We start from the raw sequence: 19,513 nt of genomic DNA, 5'->3' as shown, positions 1-19,513 counted from the left end.
ATCTCTAATCATCTCTATATATATCACCAATGTACTCATATCCCAAATCAGCATAATCGAATGTATGATAAAATATGCTCGACTGTAATTATCTCTAGATAAAATCATATAATCATGTTGGAGGTCAAAATATGCGTGTACATAAGATATAATATATCTTAATTTAAGAAAGGCGTCTAGGAGATAAGACTACTCACAGTCTTATCAGAGGACACAAACCATGCATCTCTCACGCCCATCAGTTAACCGAGTGACACTCATTGCTAGCAAAGTCCACGGGGTTTCAAATAAGGGGTTCCGAATCTGAAAATGTTTAAGTAACATAAAGTTAGTTGTTTATCCCATTATAATCCGTTCGAGTAAAATATGATGATTTATTAGATTTTAGAATTTCTACTTAATTTTATAATTGGCTAGATTTTTATTATAAATAAAATATAAATATAGATAAAAACCTAATTATAATTAAATTATATCTTGATTAATTAGGGACTATGTAGTCATTATCTTATTTGTTACAAAATAATAATGTATAATAAATTATTAGAATTATTTAAAATGTATCTCATAAAAATATTGGTATATAAATTTGATAATTATAATTTATAAATCTATATATTAATCAAATAGAGATATAAATAAATAAAAATGAGTATTACTTATATTTATACCTAATTAATCATTGATTATACAAATTACAATTAATACTAATCATATTGAAGAATATATTATTATTAAAATAATTAATGTCTAAATAATCTATTTGCATTAATTAAGAAGGAAAAACCTAAATAAATAACATCAAATAAATAAATAAATAATTAAAACATCACTCTGTAGTGGGCTCGGCCCACACGCTGCTACGATCTTGGGCGGGCCGAGCCCGGACGTGCGAAAAAAGAAGAAGTGGAAGCTGAGGAGGGAAGAGAAAAAGAGAGAAAGAAAGAAAGAAGAAGAAGACGAAGAAGAACAAGGAGGAGGGGAGGGAGGTGCGGACCCGGCCTGCGGGAAGGGCACCGGCAGCTGGTGGCCAGTCAGCTGCCGGCCTCTCGCCGGCAGCTCGGCTCCGACGGGCCCGAGCCCAAGGTAAGAAAAGAGAAAGAGAGAGAGAGAGAGAGAGAGGCGATGGGGGGGGGGGTGGTTGGCGGCGCTGGGGCCCGCCGCAGCCAACTCGGCTGTGGCCACGCTAGGGGGTGCGTGGCACCCCCATGCCATGCCCAGCTGCATGGGCACGAGGGCGGCCATGTCGTGCCCATGTAGAACAATTTTTTTTTTTTAGGTTGGGTTATTACAATGAGTGAAGTATCCATAACCTGCAGATGTGTCACAGAATAGAGGGGTTGGCTTTAAAATTGGTCAATTTAGGAAGTAAAGATTCTAGGGATAATTCCCTTTGCCCTCACTATCGCTATTTTTTGGGTACACAATGATCCATGTAACTATTAGAAATACTTTACTTAACTCTTCCGTTAAAGTTATATTACTTATTCTCGTCTATAAGTTATCATATAATAGTTACACGTGATAATAATATATTGAAAATATATCTTTCCTATCTAACAATACTCCTACTCTAGGAATCCCCATTCTCGCTCCTTGTCTTTCTCTTCTCCCATGGTGGCGGATAGGAAGTTAGGGAGATGCATCACCCACAACATTGCTAGTCTTTGGTCGACGAGCTTGCATTTAGGACGGCGTCAAGTCTTGAACTTGAAGAAATCAACGAGGCGAGCAACGGAGGAGACGAGGAGATCTAGTAATCAAGCAATCTCGAGGTGGTTTAGGTCTCGAATTTCTTGGAGGCAAAGCAATGCCCTAAAGTAATTCGGCGAGTCGAGACAAATTTCAGTGGCAATAGGAAGGTGGGAAAAGGGAGTGGAGAAAGGTGGAGTGGATGATGGAGCCGGGTCCAAGGTCAGAGATGAGGAAGTGGAAGAAGACACAATCGAGGTAGAGGGTGCGTTGACCTCATCGACCTCGATGCCTACCACTATTGGGACGTTCGTGTTGCCATGGGGGTTATCTAAGAACTCCTCGCCGGCCTCATTGCTCCGATACTAGTAATCCCACTTGATTTGTGAATCCTTAGATGACTAGAGCATCGACAAGTGGTTCCATCTCTTCGACTACTATTACTCCCGATTGACGAAGTAATCCCTAGGGTGGGTGATCGGAGGGGTGTTTGATTGGAGGAGGAATGAGAAGGCAATGTGTGAGAAGAATGGGAGGGCAATGAAGGAATTTTAAGAAAAAATATTTTTTTATTAGTTAAACCACTTAACTATCCCATTATTATAAGTGGAAAGTGTAATTTGGTTAATTTTACAATTTTTTCCGTGAAGTCAATGGGTGGGTATTTCTAATAGTTTAGGAAGGCGATGCGTGGGAGGAATGGTAGGGCAATGAAAGAATTTTAAAAGAAATTAATTTTTTTATATTAGTTAAACCACCTGACTATCCAATTATTATAAATGGAAGGGGTAAGTTTGTCAATTTTCTAATTTCGTCTATGGCACCAAGAGGGTAGATATTTCTAGTTCGGGGAGTTATTGTGTGACAAAAAAAAGTTAAGAAGCCATTATGAAAAATGATGATACGTGAAAAAAGAATTATCTCTTTAATGAAACTGACATATTAGATAAGAATAGGTTAAGAGTTAATTAGGTCACAACAATAGATTTTTTTTGTTGACTAAATTCGCTAGCATTAGTCCACTAAGAAAGAACAGTACAATGCATAATTGATTAAATAACACATGAAATTCAATAAGACCATAAAGATTGATATAACAAAGTGACTTAGGGCCCATGTTTATTACAATAAAATTTCTACTGCTTATTGTTTTTTTAATTATTATAATATTGAAAGTCTGTTATTTTTTAATATTGTAATTTATCTTTTTATGAACAATACAAAGAAGTAGTACATAGACTGATGCAAAAAAAGAAAGGCTAGACGCAATTAAAAGCGTATCAATTTATGTCTTGAGAGAGTGGAAACTAAGGATCCCAATATTGAGATCAGGATTAGTATCACGAAAAAAACGATACGTATCGGCTGCTCGTATCGAATCAGACTATTTTTTAATTATGTAAAATTTAAATATTATCTAAAAATACAGAAAAATTTAGAAAAAAATGACAGAAAAATAAGAAAATAAAAATTACTTATATATGAAGTCTAAAAACTTAAAAAATGTATTAATATTGTGGTTCTTGATTATGATACATATTGGACATGACCAATTAGCCTTGAATCGGATCATTTTTGTATTTGTTTTGAACAAATAAGAAATTCTACCTGGTGCGGTCGAATGCCAGGAAAGGTCGTTCGAATGCCTACACAACGTTTGCATATATAGGGCACTGTTTTGGTGGTTCAAATGGGGTCGAGGGGCATTTGAACGCCCGTCAGTTAAGTTGTTTTGTATTAGGATTTGTTTATAATTTTTAAACGATTGGCTAGCTTCTAAATATGTGGAATAGTAGCCACTTTGCAATGATTAATTATTAGAACTTTTGTTTTTCATTTAGGCTTGAGCCAACTTCCTCGCAGTATCTATCTCGAGCTTTCTTCTACGACCAAGGTTAATCCTCAATCACTTCTCCCTCCTCACTCTAGTGACCAGCCATACCTAGAAGCTCCCTTTTCCCCTTCATCTTATTCAAGATAATATTAAATCCATCTTAGCCAATTTCATTCCATAACCCTAATTACATCATTAACTTCTATCATCCACGTTCATCCCGCCGTCTCCCAATTTTATTATTATTTCCTCCATATCTTTTGATCTACCTATCCAATCGATGAGATTCTACTTGCATTGGATTCCTAACTTCTAGAGGAATAACATATTTGAATCTCATATTATTTGACAATTAGATCGATCCCTATTCTCTTCAAAAAATTTCGTGTTCAATTCTATCCAGAATGGCAACTCAGAACAACAATAATCTTCCTCGAGGGCGATTGCAACAATTAACTTACTAAAAAATGTATTAACTCTCAATGGTTGGTCCAAATATAGGTGCATAGCAGCAGCAAGAGAAAGAGAGAGGGAATGAGAGTGGAATTAGGCTGAAAAAATAAAATAAAAAACTCATCCGAAATCACCAGAGGTCGAGATTGTTGGATCTTCGTCGAAAAAGATCTCCAGAAGTCGAGATCACCGAAGATGTACTTGCTGGTGGAAGATGTGAGAAAGAGCAAGATGAAGAAGAGAGAGAGAGAGAGAGAGAGAGAGAGAGAGAGAGAGAGAGAGAGAGAGAGAATAGAGAGGAAAGAGAGATAGAGGGCTGGTGGGCGGGGCATCAATTATTGATGCCCCTCGGGTTGGATCCGGGTCAGATGCAACCTATTCCTACCCGTTTTGGGCAGGATCAGCCTAGCCAACTGGCTAATTTCAGCCAAGATTGGGATTGACCGAAACTAGGAAGTTTGGCGGAAACTTGTATAGTTCCCATTAAACCATAAATTGTTGTTGACCTGTTAATGCTAGACAACCAGTAGATCAGACCATTTCAATAAAGAAAAAGATCGATAAATGATACAAGTAATACGACTACGGTGAGTTTTTGTCCAATTTGCTATTACTGCTAAAACCTATCACCTCTCTCCTATACTTCTAAAACTAGATATCAAACTCTATAGAGTTTTTGTCAAGTAAGTAGGGACAATCTTTTTCGAAGTAAATTACTCTCGGAGAAAGTGGTTTATGAAGTTGCTCTCTCTATTAGCAGCTTACATTTATTTAGGACAACTTTCTTGGGATATCTAAACTTTCACCAAAAGACTACATAAATCAATATTAATTTACTTTGCTGACGTGCCATTTACATGACATTAAACTATAATACTTTGGTGTGTGTATGTATATATAAAATATTTTTCTATATTATATTGCCCAAAAATAGCAAATTAGTCAAAAATTTGAACTTTGGTCATAGAGCTAAAATAACGGAATGGATTCTTGATGAGTCCCTTCTGATTTTACAAATCACATTATATATATATATATATCTTGATTAGTATTCCTTAACCCCTTATTTTTCTCTATAATTTTCATAAATACATTGAGGCAACTAACATAACTATAATAATTGGGCTAACAAATATTGGATGGCTCTAGCGTTTGAAGGAAAAGAACCTCCTACGTCGGCAGGCAAAGAGCCACCAACACCGGAGGTAAAAGAGGCATCGGAGGGAGTAGGAGACCACAACTCGCCTAGGGACTCCTCCAAGCAGCCAAAACAACAACCTGAAAGAAAGTAGAGGTCTTGGGCCTCAGTTGCAGTAGCTGGATCCCAAAGCGCAAATGCCCCTGTGGGACGTATACCCGAGGAAATTCTAGCCAAGCTAAAAGCACAAACTGAAGACAGTGTGGTTCTTGACCCGGAGATCCTTAAGCGATGTAGGGCCGATGGAAGCTAACCCCTGTTTCGTAGGTTCCTAAGGAAAGGTATTCCTCTAGAACGATTAAGAATAGCTTAGCAAAGCTATGGAGCAACATAGAGGGCTTCTTGGTATCCGACATGCAAGAAGGATTTTATGTGTTCGGATTCGAGAAGGAAGAAGACCTCATCTACGCCTTCTCCAATGGGCCCTAGACAATCATTGGAAGGATACTGAACTCATACCTTGGAGAGATAATTTCTGGCCATCATCGGAAGCTTTCTCCACTGCTCCTGTGTGTATACAACTCCACAACCTCCCGAAAGAGTACTGGGAGCTGGAAGCCCTAATCTAGGTGGCGACTTACTTTGGAAAATGGCTGAGAGTAGATGAAACAATAATGGATCAAACTCAGAGCAGATTTGCAAGGGTATACATTAAGGTAAACCTCAAACAACCTCTAAAAATTGTGGTGTGGCTGAGCGATAAAGCGGACGACCTTGAACAAACAACGGTTTACAAAAGCCTCCTAGCACTGTGCTATCTATGTGGTAGAATTGGACACAAGGAGGAAATCTGCCTAATGGCAAGAAGAGAAGAAAGCACTGATATGGAAAATGACCAACATAGCAAATCTGAAAAGGATGATGCTAACAAAAGCTTTGGACATGAGTTAACCTATGGCCCCCGGTTCACTGTCCAGTGTTGAGTGAGGAGGACCCCAGCGCCAGTGCCCTTTAGATCAAAAGGAGGCAGCACCCTTCCTTTGGCTAATGCTAGGAGGACAAATGACCGGCAAAATCGGACGGAGGGCGGCCAAGGTGGTGGTGCCACTCAAAAAGGGCGGAGCTCATACAAGGAAGATAGACTAGGCATGCAGTACCGACAACATGGTGAGGGGACTCATCAATAGGGGAGACCATCATCACCCAATACTAGCCTGCCCTACGAACCAAAAAAATCACCTCCCCAAAAGCCTCAGCCTAAAACACCCAAGGCCACGCAAGACAAAGGGAAGGGTAAGGTGGTAGAGGTATAGCAGCCCTCTTTCAGAGAGTCATCGAAGGGCGCTCCATGGACCACCATACAAGATAAATCTCAGACCTGCTAAGAAACCTACAATGAAACTAGGCCTATAAGGGATAAAGGTACACCTAGTCAACCCCCGATCGACAACTCAGAGGTGCATTTAAAGCCCAGCATGCAAACTGAAGATGTCCACCCTCAATCGCAAGAGGAAGAAGTCTCGATCCCACCAAATGGGGTCGCTGTCATCAGTGGGCTGTCAATCCACTTGGGTATCAAAGTGCGTCGATTGGCGCGCTCCGCCTATGTCAAAATTACTAAGAATAAGAAAATGCATGAAAAACATGTAGAACCCTACCTTTACCCAATAGAGGTGCTCCATGAGGGGTTAGCCTCTACTAGAACAGTCTTAGGGAAGACCTTAGCCACCTCATCCAAAAGCCCACCTGCCAAACATAGTGAGACAGTGGGAGCGCTCAAACAGGCCTTCCTGTTGGAGATGGGGCCAGTGGGGCATAGCGCTATGGAGGTTGACCAAGACCAGGAGCTACCGGTGTTAGTTGAATTTAATTATTCCAATGACCATGAAGCTGTGGATATGGAAGCTAAAAGCTCAAATGCTACTCGAGGGGCTACTAGAAGCTGTGCTCCCTCCTCTAAGCGGGGGAGGACTAGATGACCTTGCCCTCCCTTTCTCCTAATCGGTTGAATTTATGTTTAAAGCAATCTTTTTATAATTGTAGTGGGGGGAGGGGGGAAAGGTACTAGATCGCTACCGTGACCTAAACAGAGATCGCAACCTGGAAGTGTTGGCGCTGTTAGAGTCCCATGCAAGCTGGGAAGTTGCAGACTGGTAGGGAAAGCTCCCAGCAAAAGTTGGTCTTGGTTTGCGGTTCCGGCCATGGGTTGGTTGGGAGGCATCATTGTGTTGTGGAAGATGGAGCTTGGATGGGTCAATGTGGTGGCAGCAACGCGGTATGCGATCCATCTAATGATCACTAATCGTGAGGGACACACTTGGCTATGGTCGGCGGTCTATGTGAGCAACCATCTTCAAGATCAGAAAGAACTATGGGAAGAGTTAGCTAGCCTATCAACTATCAACACTCCATGGATCATTGCGGGAGACTTCAATGCGTTCTTATCCCCTGAGGAGAAGAGAAGCAGAAGTTCTGTGGAGCTAGGGCCGAAATGCAAAGCGTTCGCGGCCTTCGTAGAGGAGGTGGGGTTGTTGGACCTTGGCTACTAAGGCCCTCCCTTCACTTGGTGTAACAACTAGAGTGGCAACCACTGAATTTGGCTCAAGCTAGACCGAGTCCTTGGAAATACTTCTTGGCTAAATGACTTCCCCTCAGCCTAGGTTTGCCACCTTGACCGTTTGGCCTCGGATCACACACATCTCTTGTTCACAGTTCCTATCACCAAATAAAAGATCTCCTGGCATTTCCAATTTGAGCTACTTTGGTGTGAATACCCGGAATGCAAGCACATGGTGAGCACTATTTGGGAACGTGCATGCTAGGGCAACCTATTGCATGATTTCATGCACAAGGTCAATGCTTTTTAGAGGGCACCGAGGAGTTGGCACAAGCAAATTGTAGGCAGCATTAAGCAACGCCTAAAATGCACCATCGAGGAAATCCTATGCTTGGAAGAGGCGGACGCACAAGGTCAGCTAGACACTAGTGTCATCCTCAATCTAAAGACACTATATAAATGCAAGTTAGTTCTGAGTCGTGAGATCAACATCAAGTGGCACCAAAGATCTCACTTGAATTGGGTGCATGACGATGACCACAACACCAAATTCTTCTATATTACGACAACTATCCATCAGCAAAGAAACCATATCTCTGGACTATGAAAGGATGGCGACACTTGGACCGAAGACCCAGTAGAAGTGAGCAAATTATTCTCAAACTTCTACTAACAATTGAGGGGTCCCTTTGTGGAACATAGAGCCTTGACTCTGCACTGGCCTGATCTTCCATCTATCTTAGAGGAGGAAGCCCAGGAGCTAATGAACTCAATCATCCTTGAAGAAATTAAAGAGGCCCTCTAGAGCTTGCCGCATGGTAAAACTACGAGTCCAAACGAGTTACAAGCGGATATGTACATCAAATACTAGTGTTCGATGGGAGTGAGCTTATGCGAAGCCATCTTGCACTTCTTCTCTGGTGCTTAGCTGCCAAAAAAGTTGGGGAAGCACATATATCACCCTTATCCCAAAGAAGGAGCATCCGGCAAGGGTCCAGGATTATCGACTAATCGCTCTTTGTAATGTTGCTTACAAGGTCATAGCTAAGGTGTTGGTTGGGCGGCTAGTGAGGCCGGAACAAGCGGCTTTTGTTGTAGAGCGAAGCAACACAGACAACACCCTCGCGGCGCAGGAAGTTGCACACTCTATGAGTTTAGGCCGAAAAGGACAAGCATGAATGATGATCAAGCTCCATATGGAGAAGGCGTTTGTTAGAGTTTGGTGGGAGGCAGTGGTTGGTACCCTCTCTCGTATGGGCTTCTCGATAGGATGGTGTACCTAGATCCGAGCTTGCATCACATCCCTGAGGTTCGCCATTCTCATAAATGGCAAAGCTAATAATTGGATTTTGCCCCACTATGGCCTAAGGCAGGGCGTCTTGCTCTCGCCCTACCTCTTTATCCTGTTGTCTCAGCTGCTGCCAAGCCTCCTTAACTCTAAGGTTGAGGTACGGGGAGCTGCAAGGCTTCAAGGTGGGAGAAACTCAACTCTCACATCTTCTCTATGTGGACGATCTAATGATCACTGACGTAGCAACAAAGGTCAAAACGGAGAGTATCATGACTTGTTTATGGCACTACTCAAAGATCTCCAACCAAAAGGAGAATTTCCACAAGTCCGAGAGCTCTTCCTCCCAAAGTGGGTACAATCGGAGTTGACTGCCCAGCTGTGTGAGGTCCTCAACCTCCACACGACAATAATGCCATTTGTCTACTTATGTGTCCTCATCTCAGACCGAAGGGTTAGAGTAAAAGACCACAAAGCCCTCTTGGAGAGGGTGGAGAAAAAACTCGCCGAGTGGAAGAGGAGCATGTTCTCCACAGTGAGGAGGCGCACCCTGATCAACTCCACTCTCCATACCATCCCCTCCTATTGGCTCAGTAACACCTGGTTGCCAGGTATAGTGCTCGATGCTATGTCTCAGAAGGCTCGGTCCTTCCTTTGGGATAAAAGGAGGTGGCAAAGGCTTACACCTAATCGATTGGAACACTATCACCAACTAAAGGAAGAAGGCGGACTCGCCATCAGAAGGTTGAAATAAGCTAGGGACGCACACCTAGGGAAGTTTCTTTTCAAAGTCCGTAACAAACACAATGTACCGTGGGTCAACATTATGCTTGAGAAGTATGGGGGCCTTGACCCCGCCTCCTGGGTATGGCGCACACTCCATCAGACGGCAACCAATCTGAAGACCAGCTACAGAAAGCTAGTAGGCAATGGATGCGCCATCAAAGCTGCTTCAGAGCCTTGGCTTTCGAATGTGCCATGGTTAGACAATTGTGCATCATCAATCTAGTGTTGTTGGAGGAGAACCTGCTGGTTGATGACCTCGTGTGGGGTGGATAGTGGAACGAAGACAGGCTTGTGAGGGAAGGCGAAATCAGATTGGCCTTCGAAATTGTGACGCTACCTTTGGGTACTGCGACCACTGCTGATTCTTGGATCTGGTGGCCGCACCCAAAGGTGGAGAACTAGGTAGGATGGACAGAGCTATGGAAGCTCCCCGTTGTGCCCAGAATCCAAACATTATGCTTGAAGCTAATGTGGAACATGCTCCAAACTAGAGCTTACCTCCATGGACTCAGATTTTCACTAGAGGAAATTTGCACTCTCTGTGATATCCACAATGAAATTGTCAAACACCTTTTCTTCTCCTGTAGGTATAACCTGAACCTTTGGGAGGAGCTACAATGAAATGGTGACCTCCGGGACCGACAAGTGGGCTCGAGCTAGATATCTAGAATATGGCATGTGGAGCGAGACCAAGACCTGAATACTAAAGGTCTGATAGCATCCACACTCTGGCTGCTATGAAAACAAAGAAATTCCAAGGTGTTTGGCGGGGTGCTTGACAAGCCAAATGCACTAATGCACACGGCCATCCAGCTTGCAATGGACTACAGGGGGGTCACGATCCAAAAGCCCAGCCAATCTAGGCAAGAACCAGACATATGGAGAAAACCAGGGGAAGGATGGACGAAGTTGAATACGGATGGGGTGTTTGTTGAGGCGGCAGTCTATGGAGGAGTTGGGGCAGTGCTAAAAAATGAGGAAGGTGGACTAGAATTAGTCACTTGGGAACCTGCCCTTCAATTTTTGCGCCTGCGTGTGGAAATATGGGTGATGCGGCTGGGCCTCAACGTAGCCAAGAAGACCTGCAAGCTTGTTCTAGAGTCGGACTGCTTAGAAGTGGTTCGCCTTGTGTCTGGGCAAGCTTCTAGCCCGTGGAAAGTCAAAAATCTAGAGGAAGAATGTGTGGAGCTGATAGGATGCTTCAGGGCTTGTAAGATCGTGCATGTATGTAGAGAGAGCAATAGGGCAGCTGACTGAGTAGCTGCCCAAGGGAGGGGTGTAGTCTCTCGAGGTGGGTTAGGGACAAAAGACCCTATCCCCAGCGTTGTGTAATCTTCTAATTTTTGACACTTTCCCTACTCTATCTAGGGTTAGTGCCAACAGCTAATATAGCTCTTCTTTAAAAAAAAACATAACTATAATAATTATTAAATAGAAGAGCATCAGCAAAATAATATTTTGTTAAAATACACCGAGTAGTTTATAAAGTACTTAAATTACCCTTTGGGAAAGAGAGTTTAATTTGGCTAAGGGGAGTTTAATTTTATATGGTAAGTTTTAGTTTTGGAGAAGATGATTTAGATTTAGTGCGATAAAGTTTAGTTTTGGCGAACTAGATTTAGATTTAGTCAGATAAATTTACTTTTGGGGAAGAAGATTAGATTTAGTGACGTAGAGTTTACTTTTAGGGAAGATGATTTTGATTTAGCCGGAGTGGGCGAGATCAGAATTTTTTAAGGCTAATTTAGTAATTTGATCAGTAGTGTTACATAAAATATATAGCAGGATTAATGTCAATTAGCCAAAGTAACGTTAGTAATGATATAAATTATTGAAAAAAAAGATTGGACTCCAAAATTTCCAAAAATGGAGTGCTAATAATAAAATAGAGAAAAATATGAGATGTGATTTATAAAATTCTCTTATTTTTAATTGTACGGGCTTGGATTTGTAAACATTTAGAATGGAGTTAATCTATTCTAGGCAACTTGAACACCAGCTCTAGTTTTTACATTCATATTGCATGGGAAAAAGTTTGGATGACGATAACAAAACCAGTATATTTGTTTCAGTGGATTCTTCTGCAACTGAATTGTGAAGAAGATATTCATCACTAGAATACATAGTTTCATTGGAATTTTTTTCAAACTGAGTAATGGACAGAAAGATATCTTAATCTACATGCTTTGACGAGTTGCTGCTACTTGGACCTCTAGGTGACTTTATCATGATATATATATATATAGTCATACAATTATCGGATAAGTAATCAATCTAAAATGTGTACATTAAAAAAAGTACATTAACTCCGTACAGATAGGGATTAATTAGGAGCATAAGAAGAATACGTAGAAATTGATGAATGAGGGATTCATGCAAATATATCTGTTACGTACTTTACCCTTCTTATATTGAAACCTTTATAAAATATCTACGAACTGAACATAATAAACACATTTAACAGACAAGGATTACTCAGATATAGACAAGTATATTCACATAAGAGTCCAAATGTAAACATTCATCCGGACTAAAGAAGCAAAAAGAAAAAAAATCGAAAGAAAGAAAGAAAGAAAGAAAGAAAGAAAGAAAGAAAGAAATGAGAGAAAAAAGAAAAAGGAAAAGAAGAAGAAAAGAAAAGAAAAAATGAAAAAGAAAAAGGAAAAGAAAAAGAAAAAGAAAAAAAGAAAAAGAAAAAAAAAGGAGGAAGCATCAACCACGAATATGGAAGCCGATTAGGTTAGCTCTAAAAATTAATCACATATGTATAATTAGAAGCCATTGTTAGTTTCATGGCTTGTTCAAAGTCTAACCTAACAGCCCAGGAAGATGTCTCCTCAACTACCCACAACTTGCTCAAAATAATAGGTGATCAGTTCAAGTAAAGGAAGAATCAAATTGGTAGTGTCATGTATTATGTCAGACACTATCAGTTATAACAAAAATCTGTTACTCTCTTATCCAAACAAAAGTCGGATAACTTCCAATTATTCTCATGCCCATCCTTTCCTTCTATATATAAGAGTACATGACACCACCTTTATCCTCACCACTTCTTCCAAAATGAAGTCTCTATTCTTCTCTTCTCTCTTCCTCTTTCTCTCATTTCACATTCCTTTCGGTGAGTGCGAGAGGCTTAGCCGTGATAGATTTCCAAAAGGGTTTGTATTCGGGACGGCGGCATCGGCGTACCAAGTCGAGGGAATGGCTCTTAAGGGTGGCAGAGGACCTTGCATTTGGGATGCCTTTGTGAAGATTCCAGGTATATTATGTATACTTCTTATGTTGAATAATTCTTTGTTTTACAACGAATCTAGTAAAAAAAATTTATACGTACGTACATTGCAGGACTTATTCCGAATAATGCCACGGCGGATGTAACGGTGGATGAGTACCATCACTATAAGGTATGAGAAAAGTTATTGAATTTGATGTCAATAAATATATATAAATCTTGGTAAGTTCTTGGGGTGCAGGAAGATGTTGACATAATGAAACGGATGGGGTTTGATGCTTATCGTTTCTCCATCTCCTGGTCTCGGATTTTCCCACGTATGCAATGCAATGTTTCTTCTGATAACTTATTAATAAATTTTTTCAAGAAGGGCATGAGAAGAATATTGAAAGAGTGTTGGATCTTATAGAGGGTTTTGTATCATGCAGAGGGTAAGGGGGAGGTCAATTGGGAAGGTGTGAAGTACTACAACGGGCTCATCGATTATTTACTCGAGAAAGGTACTGCACTTCTTGTTGGGCTAAAACCCCCTTATAATCATGAAATTTATATAATCTAACGTTAACTTGAAAAGATATAAGTTGATGCATTCTTTCTGCACCCAGGCATTACTCCGTATGCAAATCTGTATCACTATGACCTACCATTGGCACTGGAACACGAGTATCTTGGCTTGTTAGGCCCCAAAGTGGTGTAAGTATAATCCTTAAATTTCATTCAATTTTTTTTTTGCAGTTATATAATGTCAGAGCATAAAAAAAAAAATTATCGTTGTCCGTCAAGTTAAGCTTTTAGATTAGCTGATGAATTAATATACAAGACTATCTAAAATAGATATCGATGATGTCTGGTATTCTACTTTGTAAGAGTTAGTCCTTTGCAGTGAACAAGTTACATGATGAACATACTGCAGGGAAGATTTTGCCAACTACGCGGAGTTTTGCTTCAAGATGTTCGGCGATAGAGTGAAGAACTGGTTCACATTCAATGAGCCTAGGGTGGTGGCCGCACTCGGGTACGACGACGGCTTTCATGCCCCGGGGAGATGTACCGGTTGCCCGGCCGGAGGAGACTCCGCGACCGAACCCTATATTGTGGCTCATCATCTCATACTATCTCATGCCGCAGCAGTCAAGCGATACCGCGAAAAGTATCAGGTAAGATGTCTTCAGAATTCATTCTTTCATGCATAGTTCTTAGTTTTCTTTTTAATCTATATATATTTATATACACTTTTGAACTTATATGCTTCTCAGGCTTCTCAAAAGGGCAGGATAGGGATACTGATGGATTTTGTATGGTATGAGGGTCTAACTAACTCAACTGCAGACCAAGCAGCAGCTGGTAGAGCTAGGGACTTTCATATTGGCTGGTAATTAATCAATCTAGTATCTATGTGACAACTCTACTAGTTAACATTGATATCTTCACTAAGTTTTGATTTGAAATATTGATCCTTTAATTGCTTGCAGGTTCCTTCATCCTATAACATATGGTCACTACCCTGAATCAATGCAAAAGATTGTCAAGGAGAGGCTACCCAAATTCACTTGTGAAGAGGTGAAGATGGTCAAAGGCTCTTCTGATTTTATTGGAGTTAATCAATACACCACTTACTATGTGAAGAACTCTGTAAACACTACCGCGATTAGCTACTCGAACGATTGGCAAGTTGGATTTGAATGTGAGGCCTTGACTATAAGAAGTAATTGAGGTTAAAATTATCATTTATTTGTTGCCATATAACCTCTTTGCTTGTGTTGTTTCCTTAAACCATGCAGATGCTCGTAATGGCGTGGCAATTGGACCACGGGTAATTAATAGTTGTAACACTAAAATTACACTCTTTACTTACTTATTTACTAACAACCTCCTTTATATCTCTGTGTGTAGATAATAAATTTGTGAAAAATATAATTTACACCTCTGATCGGCCAAAATTAAAACCTTCTCTCTCAAATTTTTATTTGTGTCACTCAGCCCTTTTTAGTTCTAATATATATATATATATGCAGCTGCTTGATATTAATTTTAATACAAACAGACCAAAATGCCTCCATTTAATTTTATAACATTTAATTGAAAAATAATTTTGTTTATAGAAACCCTTGTCTTATGCTTAATCTTTTTCACTTTTATATTTTGGACATTGCAAATATTCTAAAAAGATACAATTTAAAGGGCAAAAATTTGATAGTTTTAATGAACTACCATTAGTCTTGGAAGCACTTTCAAATTTGGCCCAACTACAAGAGGGTATATATATATATATATATATATATATATATATATATATAATTTATTTTGCCTATACTTGTAAAAAAAATAGCAAGTCAAATGGCATGAGAACAAGCTACCATCTTTTTTGCAGGCACACTCTGATTGGCTTTACATTGTACCATGGGGACTCTACAAGGCTGTGACCTATGTCAAGGAGAACTATGGTAGTCCTACCATGTTTCTATCTGAAAATGGTAGGTCCTAAGCAATTCATATTGCATGAAATCATAGATGCAAACTTCAACTTGTATTCTGATCTAAAATTTAATTGGCACACTTACTTGATGACAGGCATGGATCAACCTGGCAATGTGACCCTTCCTGGGGCCTTGAATGACTCCATAAGGATCAATTACTACAAGAGATACATCACCCAACTCAAGAAGGCCATTGATGATGGTGCTAATGTCATTGGTTACTTTGCTTGGTCTTTGCTTGATAACTTCGAGTGGAGGTTAGGGTACACATCAAGGTTCGGCCTGGTGTACGTGGACTGGGACACTCTCAAGAGATATCCAAAGAATTCGGCTTATTTTTTCCAGGACATGATTAAGAAGAAAAATTAGGTGGCCTTCTAGATTTTCTTTTTGTTTTTCTTTTTGGAGAAGAAAGGCCTATTAGTCATAGAGAGGCCTGGTTGAATAAATTAATGTTAGTAGTATAAAATATTGGAATGCTCTTCTGGATATGTCAAATGTGGCTCCAGTATTGACGGACAAACCAAGGGCAAGTTTTCTTTTGACTGCTATCACAAAATATGAGAACTCAGAGAGGCCAGTCTAACAACTCTTTTTAAGTGGGATAAAAATATTTTATTCTTACTTATTCTTGTAATTGAACCAAGTAGGTGTTTTTTATTAAATCATGAGCCAGTAGACTATATAATTAATAATAGGGATACTTTTCTTTTCACACCCTAAATTAGGATCATTTTCTACAATAACTATTTGAATTTTTTTTAGTACATAATGACAACATAAAATATTACAAAATTTTAGGGGTCAATATGTTCAAGAAAAAGTTTAGGGAGTTATTGGTAGAAAAGAAAATTATCTTTTAATAATGGGCTAGACAAAGAGGCTATTTATTCTCAATATATAAATTGGACAACTATGTCACATTTTCTAAAATATAGACTATAACAAGCTTACACTATATGTACATAAGAACGAGTTTAAACTATGAGTACATAGTGCTCCGATGAAAAGCCCATCAAATATCAACCCAAATGTTTAGAGAAAAATTAAACCCATGACCTCTGCCATAGGCCGCTATAACTCAACCATTAAGTGATGGTCCATCTAGTAAATATATTTTTTTCTATTTAATTAGCTCTATAGGCATATGGTTTAGGCCCGTTGTGGTACATTTCTTTGGAGGGCTAGCCTAATTGTTCAACCTATATATTAAAGAGAGAAAAATATTTTGTCTAGTCTATAATCTATGGGCTCGTGATCGATAAAAAATATTTAAATATAGTTATTAATAAGGACACAAAGTCTATTAAACTTGTTTATCAATATATCTTATATATCTTGTGTATAAGAAAGCGGAGCAATTCAAATTGACAATTAAGAGATAAAGATTTTAAATTATGCGCACATAGTATTCTAGTGAAAAAGTCACCATATATCAACCTAAGTGCCTACAAAAAATTGAACTCATAACATCTATTATAGGCTCATAAAACACAACTACTGAGCTATAGTAGTAGTTTATCAAGTAAGTGCTTTTTTTGGTTAGATTATGAATGAGTAGGCCAATAATAGAATAGACAAAGAGGTTACCTCTTTCCGATATAAAGATTAGACAACTATATTATCTCTTCCAAGAAAAAGCCATAACAAGCTCAAATTATGTCAACAGATGAAAAACTTTATCAAATATTAACTCAAATGTAAGAAAATCGAATTTATGATCTTTGCCATAGGATGGTAAAACTCAACCACTGAGCTACAGTGGTTGCTTATCAAATATGTGTTCTTTTTTGTTGAAGCACTATATGCATCGTTATGGCATATTTTTTAGAGGGTTAACCAAAATTTTCAACTTACATATTGATGAAGGCTAACTCATTGATCTAACCCTGTTATCTCACTAGGTCATCCTTTATCCAACTTCTTCTGAGTATTAATTATGAGTTACTAAATAGAGAGAGAGAAAATAAGAGTTGTGAGCGCTAGGCATCACTTTTTTATAGAACATTTGTAGAGTGTTTGTATGCATAGCAACGTCTATTCATATACTATTTATGGTGATGTATTATAACACACTCTGAAAGTTAGATAAATGTTGAACATAGTAACGCTGTAAGACTATAAAATTAATTTTTATAATATATATATATATATATATATATATATATATATATACATTATAAAAATATTTAATATGGGATGCCCTTCTGTGGTATTATTGTGATAGTATATGTTTAATTCAATCAAATTACTTTTTAGGCAAGAATTTCAAAAATAACCATGCATAGATAATTAGGGGTGGCAAAAAATTGATCTGACTCAATAATTCAATACGGTAACCAAACTTTTAAATGGTTTTGAATTTAGTCTAATCAAGTTCGAGTTATAAATAGGTCAACTTGTCTCACCTGATTATTAAACGATCGTATTTGTCTGCATTACCTAAACTTGATTAATCCGTTTATAACCTAACTTGCTAATCCATTTATAACTCAACTTGCTAATCCTTTTATAATACAATAACCTATTTATGACCCAACGGACTTGTCTCTAACTTGACTGACCCATTTATGAATAATACGAATAAACCCCTATAGAACTCGAATAAACATGTTTATATATCAAATAATTTATAAAAATTTGAATATTTGTGCCACTCAATAATCCATTTATGACCCGTGTGATAAGTGTCCATCTTATCCCTATCCCAAATTTCCTTACAGAGCAACCAAATGGACATAAATGATTCTTTTTAATGAACATTAAAAAGAAACAACCTCTAATTAAGTTGTTTTTATTAAACATAACCCATCCATCTATGTGAAAAAATTAATGCATAAAGATGATCATACAAAGGCTGAGCATCTTTATTATTATTTCTATCACTTTATTCAATTGAAATAGCTTTTTAGTTTTCTAAAATTTTCAATTATATATATATATATAATTCTTATATTTAAATATACATAAGAACCAAATATAGCATTCTAAAAATTACAAATCTTTTTTAATGTTACTCTCCAAGTTCCAATAATTTGGTTAAAATTTTGTTCAATTTAGACTTGTAGATAAATCCGATAATTTTCCAAAATTTAAAGTCATTGTTATAATCTACTAACGTATTAATCTGATAAATACATATTAATGCTCAAATCAATTTAGACAAATTCACCAATGCATTTAGGGTGTATTTAAACGATGGAAAGTTGGAAATGAAAGTGATAATTTTCTAAATGTTTAATCACATTGCGGTGTTTGGATGAAGAAATTGGAGGTAGATAGTGAGTCGTTTCGTTTTCTTAAACTTAAGAAACTTTTATAATTTTGGCTTGTTTAACTTTATCTTCTAAAGAAATAGAGTAACACTTTTCTAAGCTTTTTATATATTGCATATCAATAAATGCCAAATATATTCATTTTCACTAGACAATTCAAAGTCATACCAAACACTAATAAAAAGTGTTTTTGGTTGTTGAAAGTGAAGTTTAATTAAGTGATTGGACTTTTGTAAAGTTCAATCAAGAAGTGGAGCTATTTTAGTTAGGTAAAACAAAATTAGTTGTTTAATTTATTTCTACAATCAAATATCAAAAGTAGAGAAATTTCAGAAAGCACTACTTTTTTTCCACTTTTTAGCAATTAAACACTTGCCAAACAATGACTACTTACTATAAGTAACTTGGCTAAAATTTTTTATTACTTTTTCTCCCTTTACTTCTTATCAACCAAACACACCTTATATATATGATTAGTTATTTGATGTTCATATTGGCTCCACTTGACATCCTAGAGGGAAGGGGGTATTTGAATTGAACTTACAAACTAAATATGAAGATAAAATAAACCAACTATGCAAGTGTTCGTGTTTGTGCAAATTGCAATGATAATAAACAATTTAAAACTTCATGAGAATTAAGAAAATACAAATAGATAATTATATACTTCTGTATATGATTATGCTATGAAAACTTAAATGAGATAAGCAAATAAAAGAAAGAAGGAATATGACATTAAGATCTATAGTGATTTTGTGAATAACTACGTTCATTTCTC

General features: G+C 38.0%; 1 protein-coding gene across 1 annotated transcript; it reads left to right on the top strand.

Annotated features, from left to right (window-relative positions):
• Positions 1 to 12,547: 12,547 nt before the first annotated feature.
• Positions 12,548 to 16,049, top strand: LOC140782582 (beta-glucosidase 1-like). Its single transcript, XM_073129219.1, has 11 exons — positions 12,548 to 13,010; positions 13,097 to 13,155; positions 13,225 to 13,300; positions 13,412 to 13,483; positions 13,589 to 13,676; positions 13,897 to 14,140; positions 14,240 to 14,355; positions 14,456 to 14,667; positions 14,765 to 14,796; positions 15,355 to 15,457; positions 15,555 to 16,049. Exons 1-11 carry the CDS (start codon positions 12,665 to 12,667, stop codon positions 15,827 to 15,829), a joined length of 1,623 nt encoding a protein of 540 aa, XP_072985320.1. The 5' UTR covers positions 12,548 to 12,664; the 3' UTR covers positions 15,830 to 16,049.
• Positions 16,050 to 19,513: the final 3,464 nt, after the last annotated feature.

Source organism: Typha latifolia, chromosome 2 (genome assembly GCF_019914945.1).
Source record: "Typha latifolia isolate L0001 chromosome 2, TyphaL0001v2, whole genome shotgun sequence".
Classification (NCBI taxonomy): domain Eukaryota; kingdom Viridiplantae; phylum Streptophyta; class Magnoliopsida; order Poales; family Typhaceae; genus Typha; species Typha latifolia.
This window is presented reverse-complemented; position numbering and strand designations above follow the sequence as displayed.